The sequence below is a fragment of the Epinephelus fuscoguttatus genome, linkage group LG10 (genome assembly GCF_011397635.1).
Source record: "Epinephelus fuscoguttatus linkage group LG10, E.fuscoguttatus.final_Chr_v1".
NCBI lineage: Eukaryota > Metazoa > Chordata > Actinopteri > Perciformes > Serranidae > Epinephelus > Epinephelus fuscoguttatus.
Window position 1 is genome coordinate 44,443,448 of NC_064761.1, and position 25,621 is coordinate 44,469,068.

Here is a 25,621-nt window from a genome sequence, read left to right on the forward strand (position 1 = left end):
GATTGGAGAGTGGACTCAGATGGCGTGTGTTTCAGGGTGCGGCGGCGGTGGACGGGCGTCTGAAGCGAGGCGACCAGATCCTGTCAGTGAACGGAGAGAGTCTGCAGGGAGCGACGCACGAGCAGGCAGTCGCCATCCTGAAGAAACAGAGAGGAACCGTCACACTGGACGTCCTGTCATAACATACACATACCTGCATGCACACACACACACACACACACACACACACACACACACACATGAACTGACGCTCCTGTGATTTCACGCACTTTGACTCTTGGACTACAAATCATCGTGAACTTCCCAACATGCAAAAAAAAAAAAGAAAGAAAAAGAAACAGCATCAGACGGTGCGTGCGCGCGCACACACACACACACACACACACACACACACACTTCCTGTGGGGTGAAACCAGTACAGTGAAACTCTTCGCAGCATGGCCACTTAATATCCGAAGCAGAGTTTCTCAACCCGGGGGGGCGGGGCCTCAGGTGAGCTCACCTGATACGTAGCTGTGGTCGTGATAAAATCTGAGGATGATGATTAAGGATGAAGATCTTGACTGCTCAGCTGATTGTGGTATCTCAACAACTACTGGACGTGCTGCAGGAATGAGTCAGAATTTTAGCACTTCCTGTTCCCTCGTCGCAACATCAGTGGGTTTTTTGAGATTGTGTTTTTGGCTGGATGTCTGAAATAAGGTCTGTGGTTAACACGAGCTGAAGAGACGTTTAATTCTATGACATAAAATACATCAGTAACACCCCACTCAGTAATTTAGAAGCTTTTATGTGTCTCAAAAAAGGCGATAGCTAACAAGTGGCTAAACAAGTCTATAAAACGTCGTCATGTCGAGCGCAGCTTTACAGCCTCGTTGTGGAGGCAGCGTTTTAGTCATGTGACCCTGGTGTAGCTCGCTTGTACCCAAACGTTTGATTTTTATTTCAGGTTATGGTGTTTGTTAGTGGAGATCATCACACTGAACAAAACCTGTATCATAAACGTTTGTTTGTCACAGAGCTTTTTTTCTGCAAAAATCCAAAATCTAATGGAAAAATCCCGTTGACATTTTGACGAGGGTACCAGGGCGTCGCTAACTTCCACATCAGCCAATAAAAAAACACATCATCCCTGCTGCAGCTCATATTTTTGCTCCCCAGATGATGGTTTTTAAATATTTTGAAAAGCCCTGTGACTTTTCCCTGTACACAAGACACAAATCCAATGTGCATATTGTGGTAAAATTTCCTCCGGACATTCGTCTTCTTTGTCTCTTTTTGTGTCGTCACAGTTCTGAAGTATTTTCAGAATATTCTGTTTTTAGTGAAGAATTGCAGCACAATGGGAGGAACCTCCCTGTCTGTCTCTACTCTCTCCCCGTGTCTTATATTTGGCTTCACGGCTGATGGGGCTGAGCTGTCATCCCCTTCTGTCTGTGAGCGGTCCACATCCCCTTCATCATCGTCATCATCATCACCATCCACCTGAGTATTACTATCTGACCTGTCTCAGTTATGTAATGATACTGTGCGCCCTGTTTCTGTCTTGGATGGATGAATGTGTTCCACAGGTAACGCAGTGTTTCCTTCTCTGCTTCTTGGCTTAGGTTTACTCTCTAAAGGCTTTGACAGATGTGAAATTAGAATTAACGCGCTGTATTTGTATGCCTTCGCACACCAGTAAAGTTTGACCTCTGATCTTCGAAATCCAGTCAGTTCGTTGTTTTGTCCAAGTGAACATTTGTGCCAAATTTGAAGAAGTTCCCACACGGTGTTCTTAAGATATCGCATTTATGAGAATGAGACAGACAAGGTACACAGTGACCTTGACCTTTGACCTGTGACCTCCAAAATGAATCAGTTAATCGTTGAGTCCAAGTGGACGTTGGAGCCAAATATCCAAAAACTCCTTCAAGGTGTTTTTCACATTCCATGTTCACAAGAATCAAACAGATGCAAGGTCACAGTGACCTCTGACCATTAAAGTCTGATCAGTTCATCGTTCAGTCCAAGTGGACATTTGTGCCAAATCTGAAGAAAGTCCCTTGAGGCATTTTTGAGATATCGTGTTCATAAGGATGGGATGAACAGATGTACAGTTGTTCATATGTAGGTACGTACGGACGTGCAGACAACCCAAAAACATAATGCTTCCGACCACAGCTGTCACCAGCATAAAAATGCAGATTCTTTTTTAAATTTTTCGGAGTCAGTGTGCAAATGTGATTGGCATAACGTGAGGTCGTATTTATTTTTAAACGTGAAAATTATGGATGAAATAAAAGGTGTGCTGTGGCCTGAACAGTAGGAATAAAGCTAATTTTCAATTCATGTCTTCACCCCAATTTTTGCTGCCTGGAACCAATTCACAACTTCCCATTGACTTTCAGTCTAATGTTTATCATGTTCACAGGCTTCGTTAAATAATGCTAACATTAGCTAATTGGCACTAAACACAAAAAGGAGAACATTATATTTGCAGGTATTTGTTCAGAAAGTAAATTATTTGGACACATTATCGTGGTGACCTTATAAACACTTATCAAAGTTTTTAGAGTCAAAACATTTAATCAAAGAATTGATTAGTTGAAATAAATAAAACGTAAACATTTGGTGGTTATTGGTGATCATATGTTTTTGATAATCTACAGCCGTAGCTGGAGGCGTTATATTTTCAGGTTGTCCGTCTGTCCCATTCTTGTGAACATGACATCCCGAGTGCGCCGTCAGGGAATTGCTTCAAATTTGGCACAAACGTCCACTTGGACTCAACAATGAACTGATTAGATTTCGGGGGTCATAGGTCAAAGGTTGTTGCAGTTGTGACTTCATCTGTTGCATTCTGGTCATTGCGATATCCCAGTTATACCTTGAGGGAATTTCTTCAGATTTGGCACAAACGTCCACTTGGACTCAGCGATGAACTAATCAGATTTTGGGGGTTGTAGGTCAAAGGTCGAGGCAGTTGTGCCCTCATTTGTTGCATTTTTGTCACTGCGATATCCCAATAATGCCCTGAGGGAATTTCTTCAGATTTGGCACAAACGTCCTCTTGGACTCAGCGGTCCAAGTCATAGGTCTTGGTCAGAGGTCACTGTGACCTTGCATCCGTTTGATTCTTGTGAACGCAATAACTCTAGAACACGTAGAGGAAAATTTCGGAAATTTGGCTCAAACATTCTCTTGGACTCAAGGATAAACTGATGAGAATTTTGTCATCGACAGTCAAAGGTTACAATAAGTCGTAGCCCTTAAATTAAGTACAGTTTAGCTTGTGAGGAATCTGAATATCTGAACTAAATTTAAAGGCACTCCATCAGTTGTTGAGATACTTGAACCACAACCGTCAACCTCACAGTGACACGAGGATCACTAAAGTCAGCAGGATTCATCATCTGGGGAACATGAATGTCAAAATGTCAGATCTGTCCAACAGTTGTCAATGTGTTTCATATTCCTGCTGGTGTTTCAGAAATAGAGATATCTGATAGAGTAAATGTGTCTTCACGAACCAGAAGAGGTTGAGAAACTCTGTTACTAGACAAACTATCGATTCAGAATATCATCTAAAAACGATCAATATGGAGTCACAAAGGCGTGACGTTTAAATCCAGCCTGCACTAGTTAATACAGTTGGACACACACAGACAGCACAGAGGTTTGTTTTCATGTTTATAATCCAGAGGAACAAAAGGGAAGTGTTGGTGGTGAAAAGATGTGTTCTCTGACACTGCTGCTTACGTTAGCTTAGCATCTTCGCTGTGGTAAAAGGCTGGTTAGCTGTTAGCCACCGTGTAGCAGTGACTATAAACGTGAAAACCACCGGAGAGGTGAGTGTGTAAACTGTAACACGACTGATCGTTTCAGACATCATCGACATCTGGTTTTTATTCTCCATTAAAGAAACAGCTGTTACGTATAAACAGCTTGTCATCAAAAAGGGACTTTTCATTTTTAAATTGGCACTAAATTTTGGCCATTTTCAAACACCGAATTAGCAACAGCGTTTTAAATTTTTATTTTTCTCGTATGTTGTGGGCTCACTAATGGTAAATTGAATTTCAGTTTGATTAAATTATTTCTTTGTAATATCAGCAGTCACAAAAACGTAGAATTAGGAAAAGGTAGGAAAGTCCACTCGTGGTCATCGTGGCGTGGATCATCCCTTATGGTCATTGTTTTCAGTCTAACTAGGTGTTTACTGGTGTTTATTTGAAGATAAAATCAATGAAGGCTTGTTCTAGTTTGAACGTTGGACAATGGGAAAAAGTTGGAATAAACCATCAGTAACACAAATCTGGCTAAAAACTAGTTTTGAGTATGTTCTGTTCTGATGTGATCTGATCTGATCTCAGTCCCTGCACTGTGTCACAATCACAAGAATACAACCACAAATTTAACCAATCCCTGTGACTTCTGTGTGACTTTACAATTTTGTCCAATCGCTGCAACTTTACCAAAAATTTGACTATTTAAAGTGGGTAAAATCTCACAAGCACAGTGACAGAGCTAACTGTTAGCATCACATGGCTAATGTTACCCAATGGTTATTTATGTGAGTCGAGTCAAGTCGAGTTGTTTCGGTGTCCGATGTTTTACCATTGCTGCGAGTCCTCTGCCCGAGCGTCAAAATATAACGAGTAGGGATGACATCATATATTACTGTGTTAGCTCGTGCTAACCGGGAAGAGAGAACAGGAGGAGGCTCTCACAGGGACGGCCCTTGAGGACGGTCCTTTTTGCAATTTCATTGTGGAAAAAAAGAAGGGTACAAACATCGCAACATGCGTCGGAATTTTTTCAGAGGAGCTGCCGTGAAATCAGACATTTCAGGAGGTGAGAATCTGAAAGAGCCTGCAAACTCCTGGAGGGACGATTAATGGAAGTCAGAATGTGTAGAAACTGAAAACAATGAGCCATAAATAAACATATAACAAACAACACTAAAATGTTTCTTCAGCATAGAAAAACTTGGTTTTCTGTAGTTACTTTAAATACAAATGTTTCCTGAAGTTTATCTTAGAATTTTTAGGGACTGTTCGTCATCATATGTGACAAATGCTTCCATCAGAAATATGAAAATAAACAAATAACAGAATCAGAGCTTAAAATACTGATATTTCATCCAAATCACTTTCTTTACGTCTCATTTCAAATTTGGCCAAAATCGTTTGCAGGACAGGAGTGAAAAACTGAGACTTTTTTCATCTCCAGGATTTCATCTTCAACTTTTAACTTTCAAACATCAAAGGGTGAGTTTTAAAAGTCTAATAAGTCATTAATGGTGGAGGGAGGGTCGAGCGTTTTCCTCCAGTCACTCAGGGAGGCTCAAGGAAAAATATTTGGAGCTTTGGGGAAGATCACAATATAAAAACCAAACAAAAGAAAAAGAAAAAAGCAATGAAGTCCCCCCCTCCTCTGATGAATAAAGAACAGTCCCTTAATAAACATTTAATTCCTCACGCACACATTTTTCTTCCCGTCATGACTCACATACTGACACATAACATCATATAAATGTTAAATACCCACGTGTCTCCGTGGAGATGACTCTCAGGACTTGGTGGGCTTGGAGACCCCCTGTCGCCCCCGGCAACAGATACAGTGTCTTCCACATGATTGTTACCATGGAGAGAAAAACTACGAAAACGTGTCTCCATGGAGATTTATAATAATTAAAGGCTTTCTAGAAGCAGCGTGGGAAAAAAAGCAACAGATGGACGTTCAGTAAAACTCTTGTTCTCCGACGTCTGCAAGGTTTGGTTAGCGTAGCTTAGCTTAGCAAAAAGACTGGAAGCAGGTGGAAACTGTTAGCCTCGCTCCTTCAAGAGACAGATACCCACCTCTCCCTTCTCAGCTAACAAACGTTGATCACACGTCTCAATTGAATCTTTTGGTCCTTTGGTACTTACACATAGAAATACAAAGAAATGGCCGCAGTCAGCGTTTCTGGGGTTCAAGCTAGCATGGACCGTTAAAACTGCGACATTTATGACGTCTGCATTAAAAATAACCAACAGGTTTTATGATGATCGGACAGACGCGCAGTGATTTACAATCAAATCTGTGCCGGGCCACGCTCCTCTGTGGCAACACTGTCGCTTCCTGACGGTCAGCTGCAGAAACATGTTGGGGACATTTTAAGTTATTTAAACAAACCATCATCGATTTATGGTCAAATTTTGCTCCAGGTCAGTGCAGCTGAAACTGGCAGCGCAGCTTGTTGACTGATTTCAAAATAATTTTACACACGTTGTCGAACGCTATAACGAAGCATATCCTGCAAGTTTTGTGATGTTTGGAGAAACATTCTCTGATTCATAGCCTTTGTGTAATGCCACACCACTGTATTACATGTGTTACGCCCCCTAGTGGCGGAACGAAAATTTCAGGGTATATTTCAGGTACTTGCGTGGCTATAACCTGCAAGATTTGTGAGGATTGGTTCATTGGTCAATATTTCAAAACACAAAGAGATATCAACAAGCTTTTGATAACTTTTGATCAACTTGGTTTGGTGATGATCCACAGAAAAAGTTGCAGTTTAAGAGGAGCTGTCAAAAATGTGTTTTTCAAAAAATTAACAATTGCGGGAAATCAGGTCAGACGGAACCTAACGGTCCTTGAGGCTTTTTTGTAGAGCGCATTGAGCTGGACATGTCTGACAAATTTCAAGTCAGTCTGATTTACGATGTGAGGGGCGTGGCCTTTCCTAAATTAAACATTGTGGCCTTAGTTACAGCGCCACCATCAGGCTGATTGGCGTCATATTTCTTGGGCAACATTTGCAGCTTTCAATCATTAGAGAAAACTGTTGATGTTGCACCATCTCACGGGAATTTGAGAAAACATTTCTGAAGAAATAAATAAATTCGCAGAAAAACAAAACGGTTTTCAGCCCTTTGAAGTGAACTCCTCAAATTAGGGACTGAGATTCGATGAAATGCAAAATGAACTTCTTAGTTTAGACGGAGAACAAGAGGATTTACCAGCATGTCAGACTGTTGCTTGTAATCTTAAATTTTACAACATGAAGATAGTTGTGTGTTTGCAGAGTTTTGCTAACGTCTCGTCTGATACCGCAGTACTCTGTTCAGATATTTAGATGTGTAACTGAAGTATTCAGCAGCAGCTGTAGGCATCAGAACGGAGAACAGATCCTGTACTTTAAACATATCAATCAAGTGCAAAATACTTTATGTTCAGCCTTTCTTTTGTCATAATTACTGTCTTAATTTTTGGTACTTTTATTTGTAGATGAACCTTAATTTATTTTTTTGATTTTGCTGGAAATTAATGATGTATTTTGTTGTTGTTGTTTTAATGATGATGAGCAGCGATGTGTTTGTGCCACTGTCTGAAACCTCAATGGAAACCCTGCAGCTTTGGTTTGCCTTCACACAGCACTCAGTCAGAGGCGCTGCCAAAAACCAGCTGAGGTTGCACTTTATTTTACATCATTTCTCGATCATTTCCTCAGAAGCTTCCTGTCGTTTGGTACGATTTATAGAAGACACAGAGAGATCTTTTAGTCAGAGCACAATAAATGAATAATGAGTAGACTGAGCTTCTCTTTGAAGGAGATTCCTGTGGAAAAGTACAACTGCTTCAACTGCAAAAATAAAATTATCAGGACATAGAGTGTGAAAGTGGGAGGAATTATTTCATGTTCCAGATGTAAAAGTCTCATTCCTTTTTCCCATAGATAATGCTCCATGTTTTTTTTGGCCTGAATTTGTTTCTGTTTAGTAAAACTGTCTCTGTTTAAAGTTTGCTGAATGAAGTGTGAGCAGCTCCTGTTTGCAGCAGATGTTCCAACAGCTGTCACTGGATCACTGTGATACTGAAGGAAACTTACTAACATGATGACTCTCAGGCAAGTCCTGCTGCCTCTTTTTATATGATGTCTAAGTGGATTTATGGACGTTTATTCTGGATGGACATCAGAGATAATGAAACCCTGAAAGTGTAAGTCACACACAATCTAAAAATGTGTTTCCTGTCTGTGTGTTCACATTTCACCGAGGTGTGACGAGGAGAGGGAGGTGAGTTTTGACTCTATCTGTGGAGGCTTCTGTCTTTGTCCTGTCCATCACAGACCATAATATCCTGACATTTCACCATGGTTACAATGTCCTGAACTGTCTAATATTTTATTGCCCACGTTAATCCTGTCGGAACAATGTGGAAGCCTCTTTCTGCCAGTGTGAAGACATGAAAATGATCCTGCGGGTCGTTACAAGAGACTCTGTCCAAATAATGACTCAGTATCACAAAATGATAAAAGAGTCATTATCTAAACTTCTGACTCACAAACTCATCTGAGTTTCTCATTGTGTTGAGACATGTCATCAGTTTGGCAAGTTCGTCATTATTTTAAGATACTGAGTCGTTCTGAGGTACTGAGTAACTATTTTTGCAATAGTTGGTATTTTAAAGAAAGGTTCTTACTTTGAGTCATTAATAAGATACTAAGTGATTTTTTGAAGAGAGTCGTCATTTCGAGATACTTAGACCTTTTAAGTCACTATTTTGAGATAATATTTAATTAATCAGAGAAACTAACTCATGTATCAGATACTAAGTCACCACTTCGTTATTATTTAGATATACTGAGTGATTATTTTGAGAACAACTGAGTCATTAATTAGATATAAAGTCATTTTTAAATATAGTTATTATTTGAGATTCTAAGTTATTATTTTTTGAAAGTCATTGCTTTGAGATAGTAAGTCATTTTAGGGATACTAAGCCACTTAGTCACAAGTCATTATTTTTGCAATGCATCGTCATCCTTTCGAGATACTAAGGGCTCTAGTTTCCCGGCGTGGCGCAGGGTGACGAACCCCGTGCAGAGCTAGTTTCGAGCAGCGCAACCCGAGGCGCGCTCAGTTTGGTAGTTTGGCAGACCGAGGTGCGCTGAGATGGGTGTGGCGGCGCAGCAGGGGGAGGTGTCGACAGATCCAGCTTGGCGCAGTGACAGTTTCGTGCCAAAAGGCTTCGCCGAAGGTGCGCTAAAAGCTCGCCAGCTGAAACCAGGTCTACTGTCAGCGCAGGCGGAGCGCAGCCGGTGTAAGCCGAAGTTTGGCTGACCGGCGGACAGTGCGCACACGTCACCAAAACCTCACAGGCAGGTTTCCAGAATATCAGGCACATTAACGATGCAATAAATACCCAAAAACCACTATTCAATGCAACTATCTGCAATCAGCACATAAATGTATCTCTATATCGACTGTCCCGTCACATCTGATGTCAGATCAAAGGGGATTGGCACCGTTTGGCACGTTTGGCACGCGTAATGGAAACCCAACCTGATTTGATTAAACAGCTGCAAACTAATGAGTTCACATCCCTCTCAGCCAACCACAAACAGCCACAGCATCAGATAGGGAGTATATATTCAGCATCTGCCATCTTAGAAAAGTCAAAAGAAAAGAAACAGAGTGAGACTGCGAGAGAGAAAGAGAGAGCGCAACATTGATTTACAATTGTGGTGACCTCCTCCCAGGCTACCTTTGCATCATCAGCAATGATGACCAAAACATCAGTTTCCTCCTGGGAGAAGTTTGGTCGTCTGACGCTGCTGCTCTCTTCTGCCATGGCGAATTGAGTAAACTCTCATTACACCTTCACGTGGCGCATTTAAGGGCGAGGAGAGGGGCTCATTTGATTGATGTGTGTAAAACCCACTCCATGCCTTCTCTCCTCCCTCTTTCCGACTTACGCAAGCAGGAGGGACGGAGGTGGGAAAGAGGAGTAGCTGCGCCAGGGCGCACGGTGTGCCAAACTTACAAAATCCGCCTGGCCACACCCAGCTGGCGAAGTGCAGGTGCACTGCGCCCCCGCCTCGCCCGGTCTGCGAAACTAGAGCCCTAAGTCTTTAAGCCGAGATACTAAATCACTACTCTGAGACAGAAAGTCTTTTCTTACAACAGCAAGTCAATATTGTGTGATACTAAGTTGTTTACTAGAGATACTGAGTCACTATTAAGTCATTAGTGATACCAAGTCAATAATTAAAGATACAAAGATACAAATTTTATAATAGTTATTTTTTTATATGTAACATTTTGAGATGGTAAGTAATGGTAAGATTGTAACTAATTAATTAGAGATACTAAGTCATTATTCTGAGATGCTCAGTCGTCATTATTTTTGTAATGCATCGTCATCATTTCGAGATACTAAATCAAAAATCCTAGATACTAGTCACTATCTTGAGATGGAAGGTCATTCTTGCAATAGTAAGTCATTATTTTTGCAATGCATTGTCATTTCAAGATATTTAGTCACTATTTTGAGATAGAAAGTAATTTTTGCAATAGTGGGTCATTATTCTGAGACGCTGACTCGTCAATATTTTTGCGATTGTGTTTTTAAAGTTTCTTATTTTGCGAAACAAAGTCATATTTTGAGATACAAAGTTATTTTTGAGATAGTAAGTAATTAATCAGCAATGACTAACTCATTTATCAGAGATACTAAGTCACTATTTTGAGACAACCTTTTTGCAATTCTAAGTAATTATTTTTATGATACCGACTCGTTTTGAGAAAGTTTCTGGTCGCAGTGACTTACAGGATTATTATTCATCTAACTTTTTTCCTTTACTGGCAGAAATGGGCCTCCGTAGCACGAGGCTCTATAAAAAAACAGGATTATTTCTTTTACACTTCAACAAGTTCGTATTTTTAACATTTTCGGGGGAAAGCGGTGCAGGACGGTGGAATTTGTGTTTTATGAACATGAACTCACTTTTGTCTCGTTTCTTCACATTGTTCCGGAGTGACGATCTGCGATGCTAAAATCCCTTTAAAGAGCTTCTGCACCTTCCTACAATCTGTCTCTTACTTTCTTCTCCCGTCGTCTTCTTCTTTCAGTCTAACTTTGGTCCATTTATTAAAACTCTTTTCTGTTTGTTCCTCTGATGGGTCTCTAATGAGCTTCCTGTAGGTTTTTAAAATACGGATATATTTTTGTATTTGAGCTTCTCATTTTCACAATTTCACAGCCCCAAAAAATAGACCAAAAAAAATAAAACTCAGAACAAGTATAAATGATTTTAGGGTCCTCAGTATTTGGCAGGTTTTAGAACCTTTCTGTCGTATTTCACAAACTGAGCTGGTGAGTAAGAGTCTTTGCCCAGCTGATACTGAATGAGGCCAATATCAATATTTAAGACTTTTTTTTTTTTAAGATTTTTTTTGGGCATTTTAGCCTTTAATTGATGGGACAGTCAAGTGGGAAAGGGGGAGAGAAAGAGGGAGAGACATGCAGCAAAGGGCCACAGGCTGGAGTCGAACCCGGGCTGCTGCGGCCACATTTGTGAAAATGTGGGCGTGCAGCCTCGTTCTGTGGACGATAAACCAGGTGCAGACTTCCATCTGTGTCACCGCTGATGAGGAAATACAGCGAGTGCTGGACGGAGCAGTGAGTGACAACAACCCCGCCCACATTTAAGAGGACTGTCTGAACACACCGAGGGTCTAGGTACCATGTCTGAAGGCTTACTGCTGGTTCCAGAGGGACTGGACTGAAAGGGTTTGGTGGAGACGGGGCTTTAGAGACAGACAACCATTCACATTCACAGAAAACCCATGATGACATAGGGAGAACATGAAAGCTCCGCACGGAGGGGCTCCCCCACCCTGGATTCGAAACAGGAACCCTCTTGCTGTGAGGTGACAACACACTGCTGTGCCGCCTTAATCATGTACAAGGCCACTTAACTGGTGTCAGTGGTGTCTGTTGTCTGTTGGTTGAGTGAAAGCTGGTGCGATCTGCTGCCGCTGCTCGCCTGTAACTTTTTAACTTTTAAACTTGTTCTATGGTCTTGTGACCTAATGGACTTAACAGTTGTTCTCATCTGAGAGATGTATTCTGTTTTGGCAAGACCAACAAATGAACTATTGAGCTGACATTCCTCTGTGGATATTTACGGGCTAATATTAGCCTACCTGTCCGGCTCACCTGGATGTCCAAGTTGCCCGGGTCCTAATCTACAACGTGGACTGGCAAGATATATATCTGGTCCGTGTTTGTCTGGTCTCTCCTCTCACTTATCTACCAACCCGTGACGGGGCTGCTTCAGTACTCAGCTGCTGAGCTTCTCCGGCTGCGGATCCACCTGCCACTCTACCACTCACAATTCAACCACTCTCAAAGAGCTGGTTTCACTTCACCATGTTCTCAACTCCCTCACTCCATTAAAAACCAGGTCTGTCTCCTTTCCCCTCTCTGCCCCCAGGTTCACGCCTGAACTTCAGCTCATGAAAGATAAAGGCCGGCAACTGGAGCACCTCCACAGGAGAGCTGGACTAACTATTCACAAAGACGTGCAAAAACCATATATCACATTACAAGGACTGCATAGCTCAAACCAAACTACTCTGCCATGATCTGTTCTAATGAAGGTAACACCAAGTCACTGTTTTCACTGTTAAAGAATTTTACCCAAGCCCTGGACTCTACCATCTCACCTGTACTCTACTGCCTTCTGTAACTCCCTCATCTCCTTTAGAGAAAAAATCCATAAGATCCACCAGCATCTTCTCTGAACTTCCCTCACCCACTCGCTCTTTTCCTCCTTCCAGCTCCTCAGAAATATCAGATTTCATCCGCAAGTCCAAGCCATCCACCTGTCTGCTGGACCCCCTCCCCACAGTTCTGGTTAAAGCCTGCCTCCCATCCTACATCCTATTTCTAACTTACCCTTTATCTCCAAAATTCTTGAAAAACAATAGCTACTCAACCCCACTCCCACTTAATCACAACAACCTCTATGAACAGTTCCAGTCTGGTTTCCGCCCCCTCCATAGCACAGAAACGGCACTCATAAAAATCCCCAACGACCTCCTCATGGCAGCTGATTCTGGACTGCTCACTGTTCTCATCCTCCTTGACTTGAGTGTGGTCTTTGACACCATCTGTCACACCACCCTCCTCAATAGATTAGCCTCCGTAGGTATCACCCACACTCCACTAGAGTGGTTTAAATCCCGTCTCTCAGGCCATACTTGGTTTATTCAGCTAAAATCTTTCACATCCCAGCCTTCCACTGTCCCTTCAGGTGTGCCCCAGGGCTCCGTCCTGGGGCCCCTTCTCTTCATCATTTACCTCCTTCCCCTTGGCAATATCTTCCGCAAATATAATATCAATTTCCACCGTTACGCGGATGACAGCCAGCTCTATCTCACCAGTAAACCCACTTCCAACCTCCCACCCTCCTTCCTCGCTGACTGCTTGGCAGAATTAAAATCCTAGTTCTCTTCAAATTTACTCAAACAGTTATAAAACTGAGGTTCTGTATACTTCCACTTACGTAACATCAACCGCCTCCGCCCCTCCCTCAGCCCCCATACCACTGCTATCCTTGTTCACAGCCTTGTCACTTCCTGTTTAGACTACTGCAATTCCCTCCTCTTTGGTGTCACTCACAAATCCCTCCATAAGCTTCAGCTGGTCCACAGTTCAGCTGCCCGCATCATCACCAGAACCTCCTCCATCCACCACATTACTCCTGTCCTGCAGCAGCTCCAAAATCAAAATCCTCCTGATAACATTGAAGGCCATCCACAACCCTGCCCCTTCATATCTGTTCGATCTCCTCCAGGTCGCCACTCCCTCCTGTACCCTCAGATCTTCCTCCTCCATCCATCCGACTGTCCCCGCCACCATGAGGAGCAGAGCTTTCAGCTGTTCTGCTCCCCGGCTCTGGAACTCACTCTTTAAATCCACACTCAAAACTCTCCGTATGATCTCAATTGCACTGTCCGATCTCGATTTTAATTTTAGTTTTAATCTGTTTTTAAGTCATATTGTGTATTTATGGTTTCACTGTTTGTTCTGTAGTTTTTAATTTATTATACGGTATCTTTGAGTGTGAGAAAGGCACCTTTAAATAAAATGTATTACCATCATTATTATTATAAAAACACAGCTAAACATCTGTCACTAACGGACCTTTCAGTCCTCCTGGCTGAATCAGCGACCCGGCCCGCTGGCAGTTCCTGCTCACAGCTATGGTTGTGAGCTTTGTGCTAACGTTAGCTGCTGAACGAGAAGTTATATCCACGCAGCGGCTCTCGTTCCCTGGTTCGGAGGGTTTGTGCTGCATTACCACAGACTGTGCTACTGGCTCAGCTCCTAACAAAGGTCTGCTGCTGTGTAGCGGCTCATTTTTCGGTTCGGGGTTTACGTATGTTAATGTGCTACGAGCCTAACGGGAGTCCGTCACTTTGCAGTGGCTGAATCTTTGTTGCTCCTTCAGACGACACGCCCCCAGCGTCTCAGAGCAGACAATACTGCTCATTTTTTCACAATTTTGAACCCTGATATATACTTGGTGATTATTAAATCAATCACATCAGGCGGGGAGCTTAATAACACATTTTTCTGTTATGTGACAAACTCATTACAAATATTTATTTTTGCTGTACACAGACTTTAAAGAGTGGTGATTTGTAGTGTTCAGGACATTTTACAGAACTCTCGCTGTCTCGTGGACGGACTCTGTAAAAGAGACACCGACTGTAAAAGACCTCAAACATTTTCTGCTGATTTTTACTGTTAATACAGAGGCTGAGAGAAGCCATGCTCGCAATTATGTTTTTCAAAGCCGTCATCTCGAGATTAGAAGTTAAGTATTTTGTTAGGAGGAGACAACAAAGCTCATTTTCAGGTTTAGTTTATGTCGATTCTCGAGAAAACAAAAAGCCGGTATCTCAGGATAATGAAGTCATTCACCACGAGAAGATCACCTCCGAACAACAGGAAACAAAAGTCACACAGTCTTGTGATAAATTACCTCATTATCTTAAGAAATGGGCTTTTTGTAGTTTTGAGAATCAACACATGCTAACCTGTTATGACCAGAAAACGAGCTTTATAATGAGATAATGACATAAATACCTCATGATCTTGAGATAATTAGAAAATAGCAAGCATGGCTGTTTCTAGCTTCCGTATGTCTCCGATCAGACTCATTCAGACAGACACTAAGAGATCCGGGAGGTGATTGTTTCCAACAGTCTATTATTATTTATCACTCAGGCTCTGTTGGTTTTTGAGGAAAGAGCAGAAATGAAGGAAGTTGAGAATTATTAAAATGAGTCAACAGCTCAAATCAAACTTTAAAAACCTGCAGCTCAACCTCAGCAGACCCCAACTTCATCCCGGACTGATCAGTCTGATCCCGTCACTGATATTGATCCAAAGAGGCTCTCTGTTGGCTCTGACGTGACTGACAGCTGATGTTGTGAACGATCTTTCTGTCTGAGCTTATTATTGATCGTCCACTCTGTGAAATGATCTGCGTTTCATTAAAATGTAAAGAGAGCACAATCTGCAGCGCTGGAGTCTTTGTGAACTGTAATCAGTGTTTGTCTTCAGGTGTGTGTGTTGTGAGAGAGAAACCTGTCCGTGTGGTTACCTGCAGGTTTCTGATGGGGAGGCTCTCGACGAAGACAACGCTCGACTGTCCTGCTGATGTTACAGAAACTGAGCCAACTCTTTTCTGTAAAATGAGACTTTATTGTCAGAGGATTTAATTATTAATCACAGGTCATTCTTTCACTGATCAGTAACGAGAGTCGACACAGCAGTTTGTTAGAAAAGATAACTTATTAATCAGCACAGAGATCACAGGACAGACGGCTGCTTTCCTCGTGTTTACTGTTCTGAAGCTCCAGACGTGACTGAAAAACATCGAGCACGCTGACTGATGGATTTTTAACCTGGACTCTCTTCTCCCATCAGTGACTGATGTGGACAACAGTTTTTATTTTGAAACAGGCTGTAATGTAACCGCTGGGTCAGGTTCACACCGCCGATGTACATCCACTCAAAGTGTTGGTTTTTGTCACTAACACGCTCAGATTGTTTCTCTAATGCCGGGTTCACACTGGATGCAGCACGGCGCTGAGCGCCCTGACCGGCTCATGATCTGCAACGATAGTTTCAGCATTTGGTCTATTTTTTTTCCAACAAGCCACAAGCAAAACTGCAACAAAAACAAACACTGAAAATGTAAATGATATAGAGTCGATATTAAATATAATAAAAATGACCTGATTCTTAAGTGCCTGGCAGCTGAGCTTGAGCCAGAGAGGTTCACCACCAACACCATTCCTCTCAAACCCCAGAATAAGTTTCAACAGCCTGCAGTGTTCATCCTCTTGCCTCCTGATTCAGGCCCTGCTACATGGAGCCAGGGACTGGGAAACACATGCTGACTTGGGCCAGAGTCTCAGAGTTCCACCAGAGATTGCAGCAACCAGCTTACGACCAGACCTGATCCTCCAGTCGAAGGCCTGTCAGCGTGCCTTCCTCATAGATCTAACTGTCCCTTGGGAGGATGCCACGCAGGAGGCGTTTGAACAAGAGGTTGCTCTACGCTGATCTTGTAACTGAAGCGGCGAGTAGAGGCTGGAAAGCTGAGGTGCGACCAATCGAGGCGGGCTGCAGAGGCTTTGTCTCTAGATCCACCACTAGGCTCCTGAAGGAAATCAGGATTCATGGGCAGGCCCAGAGGAAAGTGGTGAAGGATCTGTCCAACACAGCTGAGAAGTGCAGTCATCAGCTGTGGCTGAAGAGAAAGGATCCCGTCTGGACCCCGAGGTGACCATGGAGGAGCCAACACCCAGGTCGATCAGCATGTGGTGGGCCCGCCTCAATGGAGCGGGTCTTGTGATAAAGGCCGAAACACCCACTGATGTCGTGGTGCACAACTGATGATGTGTCGGGTGGAAAACACCTGTGCTCTGAAACTTCAGGGATTGTGACACCAAGTCCTGACTGATGAATCTGATCAATGATACATAAGCATCTAATGCTGTAAGACTCACAAAAACCACCTTGGTTTGTCTCTCCGCTGTTCCAACAATCACCAGCTCTGGTTTGGTTTAAATTAACCCTTAACTAACCAGTTAGCTGTGACAACATGCTGCCTCTATACACACTAACATGACTGCTGATTTAAATGGAGTCTGGTGGGTTTGGTGACGGTGATTTCAGGACTGTTTCTGGATCTTTATCTTCAACACAAAGCTCTGTCTCTGTAGGAATCCTTTCATAATGTGGTCGGACACTTACGTACGTTCACACTAAACGAAATGTGGTGAGATTCCGTATGAAGCCAACGCAAAGATGTGAATTTGCACTATTTACCTACAGAGTGCTCCAGGGATCACGTTTTCCTGTAGTTAGCATCACCCTTGTTCTCTCCTCAAAAAGCCAATGGGATTTTCCACTGAATTTTAGATTACTGCAGAAAATAAACTCTGTGACAAACAAATGTTTATGATACTTACAGGTTGTGTTCAGTGAAATAATCCTCACAAATAAACCCCTCTGTAATGATCACTGAAGCCTCAATAAGGTAAAAAGCTAACGTAAGGCTATAAAGAAACTACACCACGGTCACGACATGACTGAATGTCAGCACCATAAGACTGTAAAGTCGTGTTCAGCGTGATGATGGTCTGTCGTCTCATTTAGCCTCTTGTTGGCACTCGTCTTTTTGAAGACACATCGTAGCTTCTAAATTGATGTAAATTGATGTGGTAGAACAAAATGTGATGTCAGACATCTAACCAGAAACACATGGACTTTGAGATGAGTGAACCAGGAGTGCTAACATGCTAACATGCTAACTCATGTTCGGGATATAGGACTCATTCCTGCAGCAATTTTTAAAACTTGAGTGAGAAATTCCCATAAACCTGTGTCAGTGTTGAGATCCAGTTGAGGTTCTCCTGACGTTACTGAGAATCAGAAATGGAGGACAAACACTGTGGCCTGTCGGGACTTGAGGTGTGGGACTACATGGTACGTTCTGAAAATATGTATCTGTGAATGCTGTGTGTTATTTAAGTTGGGCTCTTACTGTGGAAGAAACAGGAAGCTGAAGATTCTCAGTCATCCAGGTCAGGGTACTCCTAAGTTCTGTGTCATAGGCAACTGAACGTGCTTAAGTTTCTTGAGGATGTTTCGCCTCTCATCCAAGAGGCTTCTTTCAGTTCTGACGGACTGGTGCAGAGTCACAGGCTTTAGTCGCAGAGTTGAAGGCCCGTGACATTGCACCAGTTCACTTCTGCACTTTACTGCAACCAAGTTAGCTGCTAGCTGCCTTCCTCAGCTAGTTAGCACAGCTGTGACTGTGACTGTTCACCAACTGCAAAATACTCCCAAAAAACCACTCCAGAGGCCGTACACGTGCGAGTAACGCAACAAGACAATTTGTTTAAGGTGAGCACAGCATTAGAAAAACAATCTGAGGCTGTCAGCGGCAGAGACAAACACTTAGTGGACGTACGCTGACGCCGTGAACATGACCCCAGTGGTTATTCTACAGCATGTTTCACAGCTGCAGCGTGCTCCTTCAGTACTGGACCAGTTTCAAAACTTCCACGTGGACACTCAGATGCAGAAACATGGGAGAACAGGGTCCTGGTTGAGAATACAGAGGTTGCCCTTTAAAGCCTCAGCCACAGTAATAAATGATTAATAATCTGTATAATAATGTCACACTTTGTGCTAAATGATTTGTAAGAAGATACAATAAAAACAGAGGATGGATGATATCTGATGTTCCTCACTATAAGCTCCGCCCGCCGGGGACAACAGGTACATCAAAACAAAGACATAAAACTTTGTCTGCAAATATTTTTCTGTAAAAAATAACTGTGTGTGTTTGTGTCTCCGTCCAGAGGTGGTGATGAGGACGATGTTCAGACAGCAGGATCAGAGCAGGGCGGTCACATGATGGTGACTTTGACTTCAGTGCCGTCGATCACCAGATTGTCGTAAGCGTTCAAGTCTTCTTTGCTCCTGATCGACAAACACACACTTTGTCATGAAAACCTGGTTATAGTCAGTGGTGGTAAAAGTACTGCGACTGCAGGGTGAAAATACTCCACTACAAGGATGCATCATATTCGATAAAGTCATCATATGTTTGTCCTGTGAGAACACGTACCTCTCAGACATCAGACAAACAGCCTGTTTTCAGCTTTGTGACGACGACTTGTGACGACAGATGCAAGAAGGTTTTTAAAGTGAGACCGACAGAGAGAAGTACTAAGTTGTTGGTCTTACCTGACCATGTCCAGACTCGTCTCGTAGGTGTTCCCGTTGGTCACGACGACTTCATTTTCTCCCACAGACTCCATTGTGGTCTTCCTCCTGCAGATAGATGCACTTTATCAGGACAGCATGATTAAAAATAATTTAGTCTGTAAAATATCAGGTCACGAGTCCCCTCAGCAAAAACCCTATGGAAAAATTACACCATAAACAAAATCTTTACAGTAAAACAGCGTTTGCTCTGTAATTGTACACACCTGGAGGTCACAGGCTGCTGATCACACAGGTCATGTACAATCGATCACTGATCAATATTTAGAAAGATTTTTGAAGAATTTGAAAAACTGAATGTGGTGGAAGGTGGTCGACAGAGTAGGACCCCTGTTTCAGCAGCTGGAGGCGGCTTTTTGTGACAGTTTCTAATGAGAATGAGACTTTCTGCTCGCTGATTCTGTGTCGCGATGCGCCTCCAGTGTCGGCGCTATTGGCGCCTGCCGTTTTTGCCGGAGCGCTCTGAACTCCTCAAGCTGAAAAAACTTCAACTCAGAGCAGAAAAGCGCCCCACGTCACCTCTGCTTTTTTCCTCATTGTCCAATGGGATGATCTGAGAGGCGGGGCTTCTGTGGTGGTCACGACAACAAGTTTACAGTTGGTAACCAATGGAGGAGAAACTGGTGGTAGTGGTTGCTGGATACCCAGAGCTATACGACTTTACAAAGCACAGTTAGCACCATCTGAATAGAAAACAGCAGATAAGTGCAGTACTGTAAACGTCCATGATGGAGGAGAAGCTCCTGGACCAACTGGTGGTACTCCCCATGATCCAGCCTCTTTTTTAGGGTCTCATGTACCCACACAGATCTCTGTTTATCTGCTGACAGCCTCTCACCCTCAACCAGAGCTACAGACAGCACCCTCTGCCTCAACATGGCAGCAGCTACACACTCATTACTGCAGGACACACAAACTGTAGACTGATTACACAGGAGGGTTAGGGTGAGGAGGTGATGGGGTGGTTGCCTGGCAACAGTAAAAAGCCGCATCAATCCTTTTTTCACTAGCAGCATTCAATTAAAAAAAAGACAGCAGCATCACTACAAGTAGCGACATCACTAACTTAGCGTGGTGGTGACATCACTACTTTCTGAGTCAAATATCTTTTCAGTAGTGAAGCTGATTGATTGACTGAGCAGCGCAGCAGCGTTCACAAAAGTTCCAAACTCTTGTACCAGGAAAAGCTCTGAAGTGCAGCCGACTGTTTGTCTGCGGAGGTCTGGATAAAAATCAGGATTTCCTGTCAGATAAATAACTGTCCAGTTGACTGATTATAGATCAGCGCCCCCCCCGACTGACCTGCTGGACTCCTCACACCAGGCCTTCTTCACCAGGAAGCCGACAAAGGTGAGGAAGAGGAAGGCGACAACGGCGATGATGCCGGTGAGCCACTGAGGCAGCAGACGCTCAGTCTGAGTCTGAGCTGCAATACAAACAAACACACACACACACACACACACACAGAGGTCAGAGGTCATCCAAAGTCTGCTCTGTTTGTTTGTTATTAACAAGGTTGGGCAAGGTGTTGTTGCTTCAGAGATGCTCTTCTGCACACCTTGGTTGGAACCAGTGCTTATTTGACTTCCTGTTGCCTTTCTATCATCTTGAACCAGTCTGGCCATTCTCCTCTGACCTCTGGCATCAACAAGGCATTTTGGCTCACTGGATATTTTCTCTTTTTGGGACCATCCTCTGTAAACCCTAGAGATGGTTGTGCTGAAAATCCCAGGAAATACTCAGACCAGCCCGTCTGGCACCAACAACCATGCCACGTTCAAAGTCACTTCAGTCACCTTTCTTCATCATTCTGATGCTGTGTTTGAACTTCAGCAGCTCGTCTTCACCATGTCGACATGACTAAATGTTAATGAGCTGCTGACACCTGATTGGCTGATTAGATATGTGTGTTAACTAGCAGGTGAACAGGTGTACCTAATAAAGTGGACGGTGAGTGTATATTACAACATGTCTCCATTAAATGGCCCAAGTGTTGTTTTTCACAGGAAATTAAAGCTACTTCTTTGTACACTTATAATATTTATCATCAGTAATGTTTTCAGCTGATCAGAAAGATGTTTTATAAAATGTAAAGAAAAATGCATTTAAAAGTTCAAAGAGGATAAACTGAAATCTTCAAACTGTTTAGTGACAGCCAAAAACTCCACAAAGATTCATTTTCCACTGATATAAAGGAGCAAAACTGGAGTCAAAACTTTCTGACATTTAATAAAAAACTTTTAATCATATATGAGAACTCTTGGTGGTTCTGAAACACTGACGTATTTTCCTTGGATTCATTTAATCTGAGCAGCATTATATAACTGATATAACCAGTGTTAGAGTGTCTGTATTGTGGGTGCAGTTTGAGGAGCTCGTACCTGTCTGTGCCGTCACCGCTCCGACACCCAGCAACAAACAGGAAATCACTGCACAGAGTTTTGCCATCGCTGCTTCTCTTCTCTGCTCTGACAGGAGAAAACACAACGCTGTAAAAAACAAACAAACAATAAAAACCCCAGTAAAGAATCACAGAGAGTAAAAACCTGAAGCTTCAGACGTCGAGTTAAAACTTGAATGTATCAGCAGAGTGAGGATCCGTGTTTCAGGTGTTTGGTTAATGTTTAACTCAAAGTCACAACACAAACTGTGATTCACAGGAAAAGCTTTTCTGTGCTCTCTGTGTTTATGGTCACGTTTCTGTTTCCTCTCAGGTGGACACACCTGCAGTCTGTCACACTCAACCTTTAAATCAACACACTGACTGTTTAAAGTCCGAGTAAAGCAAAAACAAATACGTGTAAGGAGTTTGTCACATCACAGAGGAACGTGTTATTAAGCACCCAGCTCAATCTGAATGATTCGCCAAGTATTAAGTATTTGAAGAACGAGTCAGTGGTGTGTTCGAGGACCACCTTTATCATATGAGAAACACGCAGGTGCTCTAAAAGAGAAGTGTCAGCACATGGGAGGAAAAGATGAACTTCAGGCGTCAAGTGTGGAGCAGCAACAGATGCAATTCAATTAAGTTAAAAAGCCTTTATTTGAAAACATGGCTGCGTACATTAAAGCACCGACCCATATTACAATTAGGTTTTTACAATCAATCCGTCAGTCAGCTGCAGCCTCTTTTTATTGGCGTTAATTGGCGTCAATTAAACAACAAAACTCAGCAGCTCTAGTTTATATATATATACATATATATGTTGTATCTTAGTGTTGTAGCTGTATTGTTGTTGCTGTTTTTATTGTTGCGATGATTTGATGTTGTTTTTGCTGAAGCCATTGTGTCATGAATATGTTCTATTTTGTTCCCGTGTTTTTATATAACAGTCTTTAATCAGACGAATTATTCTCTGTTTCCTGCCCAGGGACGACAGATGAAAAGCAGCTTATAGCTAACTCTGGCGTACTGTCCCTGTAAATAAATAAATAAATAAAATAATGTTGGGGCGGGGCTTATGCTAAGGGTTGCTGCATTGTGTCATTGAGTAGGCTTTAAGCCCCGCCCAAAACATCCTGGACAGAGAAATGGTGAAAAGCAGTTTAATGGTTAACAGGCCTGTGTCCACAGAGTTGTTTTCTCAGTGCCGGCACCTTTTTTTAACTGTTCCCAGTGAGGACAGAACATATGTGGCCACCAACAGAGAAAGTGCGGCACCCAGCATCTTTTGTTTTTTTTTTTTCTGTGCAGCCACTCCGGTTTAAAATCCTCTCTGCTCTTATAGCCTGTCCATTTGTCCCGGCATCGCACGTGTGTCGATGCTTTAGTCCTCAGGTGAGAGGACAGTGTTTCTTTGTGTTTCCACCATTTTCTCCTCTGATTCAGAAACTCTTAAACTCCTCCTCCTGCTCCCAACAGTTTGTCTCCTAAGAAAAGACACTTTGTGAATAACTTTTATCTTAACGAGGACCTCATCTTAACTTTAAGGGGAAATTCTAAGAAAATGTCACAGTTCTAAGAATTTTCTTAGAATTTTGTCACCATGAGCAACTCTTTGAACGAGGAAGCTTTGTTTATTTATTTATTTATTTATTTATTTGAAAGGGACAGTACACATTAATGAACATCAGTATGTGAGTACATGTGTAAATGTGTCGGAGTTAGCAAGGCTGCTAATTTACATCCGTAGTCCCTTGGCAGGTAATAGACAGACAGACGCATAGGAGGTAGATGAGAAAAAAAGAAGGAATAATAATAATAACAGTACACAAGGAGTTCACATTAAAATACCCATTCATACATAGACATAAAGTGCAGTGTGGATTCTATAAAGTGCCGGGTGTAAAGTGCCAGTTGTTAAAGTGCAAGTGCATGATAGTTAAACAGATCCACATGTGGTGGCCCACTCCTGCCGCTTAGAGTGGACCAAGACATCGGATACTTAGCGGCAGATGAAAAGTCCCATTCACAATTTAGGTACACAAAGATAATACATCACAGTGCAGTATAGTGCAGTGCATGCATACATACGTGTATGTAGGCATGCACTGCACAACAACAATAACAACAACAAAGACAGTGCAAAGCATGGCGGACAGTCACAGAGCACGGCACATACGTATATGTATCGCGCTCTGCGAGAGGTCCGCCTAGCCATGATTACAGTGTTGGTTTGTTTTGAGCCAGTTTTTGAGGTGGGCCTTAAAGGTGCTGTAGGTAGGGCATTCTCTTATTGTACATGGTATGTTGTTCCAGATGTTACTGCCCTTAACCGACATAACAGATTGTCCAAAAGTCGTGTGTCTGTAAGGTACTTCGCAATCTCCCCTGGAATTGGCTCTGGTGGTTCTGCCACTGCTAACTTTAAGTTTTATATATTCTTTTAATGGAGGAGGTGCAAGTCCATTCAGTGTTTTGTAAATAATACAGGCGTACTTAAGAACTTTAAAATTTTCAAAACTCAAGAGGTTGTGAATACGACCCCTGGACTTCAAGGGTCACGTTTTAGCCAGTTCCTGGTAATCACCTCTTTGCATGCCAGTAAAAGGATTTTGAACAGATAAGTGTCCTTCTTATGAAGTAAGTGCACAACAGTGGCGGCTGCTGGTCTTTCAAACAGGGGAAGCTCACTTTACGTTTACATCATAAGATTTGTCACATTGTAGCGAGGCAGTAACTTATAAAAGGAACATTTAATTGAAGCCGTTCTTCAACCACACTCACGCCATAAAACCACAGCAACACACACCTCAGAGATTCTCAGATGGGTTTAAACAGTGTACAAACGGTGAAAGTAAGGAACTCCAGACGGCACTCTGTCAGAAGACTCCACTCGCAAATATCCGCATGGGGCTGAGCTTGAAATGCGACAATGCTGGTGTGTATTTCCAAAGCGCTGTCAATCACAAAGGGGTTCAGCCTCTTAGACAATTCCTCCAATCATCATGCAGACACCGAGCGTCCTCTCCCGCCTACCGCTCCATTAAGTCCCAGGGAAGCTGAGCCTCCCTGGAAGTGACGATTTTGTCGCATTTATTAAATGACTGTCTCGCTTTGCTGCGTGAACAAAACCTACTGTCTCATAGGAATGCTTGGAGGCTCCGTGCCCACCGTGCTGACACGAGGATGTATGACAGGGAGGTCGCGTTTGAAAACTGGTGATAAACAGCTGACGTTTGAACATCATAGTCGGGATGCAAAATGCATCCTAGCGCACGTTTAATGCAATGTAAATTCTTATTTCAATGTAAATTCAATAGTGCATATTTGACCATTTCTTCTATGAAATTTTCGGGGAAGTTCAGCCTCCCTTGTTGTCTCAGAGCAATCGCCCCTGGTCCACAGGTATCGATCCCAAGTACATGATCCGTGGGTCCTTGGGATCTTGTGACCTAAAATTCCCTCAGAGATCAGAATAACCCTATCCCAGAATGTCTGTAGTTTTATACATGACCATAATATATGTGAGCTGTGCTGTTGTTCAACTGATTGTTTGTATTTTGTACATGGTGTGATAAAAAAATCGAATTATATTCTTCCTGCCAAATTCTCTCCATCTTTGAGAGCTGGTGGAGGTTTGCTGCGTGCTACAGCTACCTAGCTAATGTTTGTGTCAAGATATGCAGAGAGCGATAAGATGAAGCGCTCCCCAGCGCCCTGCCTCCGCTTTTCTGCTGAAGAAAACCTCGGTGTGGACACAGGTGCTAAAAGGTTAGCTGGATTATTTCAGCAGATAAAAGAGTTCAGTGGTGAATGATTCAAACTGAACCTGTGGCAGTCAGGAGGACACGCGGTGCACATTTTAAACTACTTAAACATCTCAGTGAAAATCTGTCGATAAAGAATCACACTCACCTCCTGAGGTCTGGGACGGAGCGGCGATCTGAACTGTTTGTGTCTTCACAGAGTCCTGCAGCAGAGTCCACCTCTGTCCATCTGAACACTAAACATTATTCATTTGTCACAATATGACTAAATTATTTAAATATGTTGTTGCTGGTACCCTCAGCTGCTGTGTCCTATGAAAGCAGCTGCATTTGA

At 42.7% G+C, this 25,621-nt stretch overlaps 2 protein-coding genes across 6 annotated transcripts in view; one reads left to right on the forward strand and one right to left on the reverse strand.

Annotated features, from left to right (window-relative positions):
- Window positions 1-4,188, forward strand: part of patj (PATJ crumbs cell polarity complex component) — a 202,933-nt gene extending 198,745 nt beyond the window's left edge. For all 3 annotated transcript variants that reach the window (XM_049588236.1, XM_049588238.1, XM_049588237.1), the window contains one exon: window positions 36-4,188. In XM_049588236.1, the coding sequence (XP_049444193.1) occupies window positions 36-182 (147 nt within the window). In that variant the 3' untranslated portion in view covers window positions 183-4,188. The remainder of the gene's footprint in view (window positions 1-35) is intronic.
- On the reverse strand, window positions 1-25,560 carry pdzk1ip1 (PDZK1 interacting protein 1). Of its 3 annotated transcripts, none has more exons than XM_049588304.1 (6): window positions 25,436-25,560; window positions 21,519-21,605; window positions 20,440-20,563; window positions 19,099-19,185; window positions 15,434-18,831; window positions 1-137 (listed from the first exon to the last, which is right to left on the reverse strand). In XM_049588304.1, exons 2-5 carry the CDS (start codon window positions 21,583-21,585, stop codon window positions 18,759-18,761), a joined length of 351 nt encoding a protein of 116 aa, XP_049444261.1. In that variant the 5' UTR covers window positions 21,586-21,605; window positions 25,436-25,560; the 3' UTR covers window positions 1-137; window positions 15,434-18,758. The 3 variants fall into 3 exon arrangements, with proteins under 3 accessions (XP_049444261.1, XP_049444259.1, XP_049444260.1); XM_049588302.1 differs by lacking the exon at window positions 25,436-25,560 and adding an exon at window positions 21,684-21,804; XM_049588303.1 differs by lacking the exon at window positions 25,436-25,560 and adding an exon at window positions 21,684-21,767 and having other exon boundaries at window positions 21,519-21,600.
- Window positions 25,561-25,621: the final 61 nt, after the last annotated feature.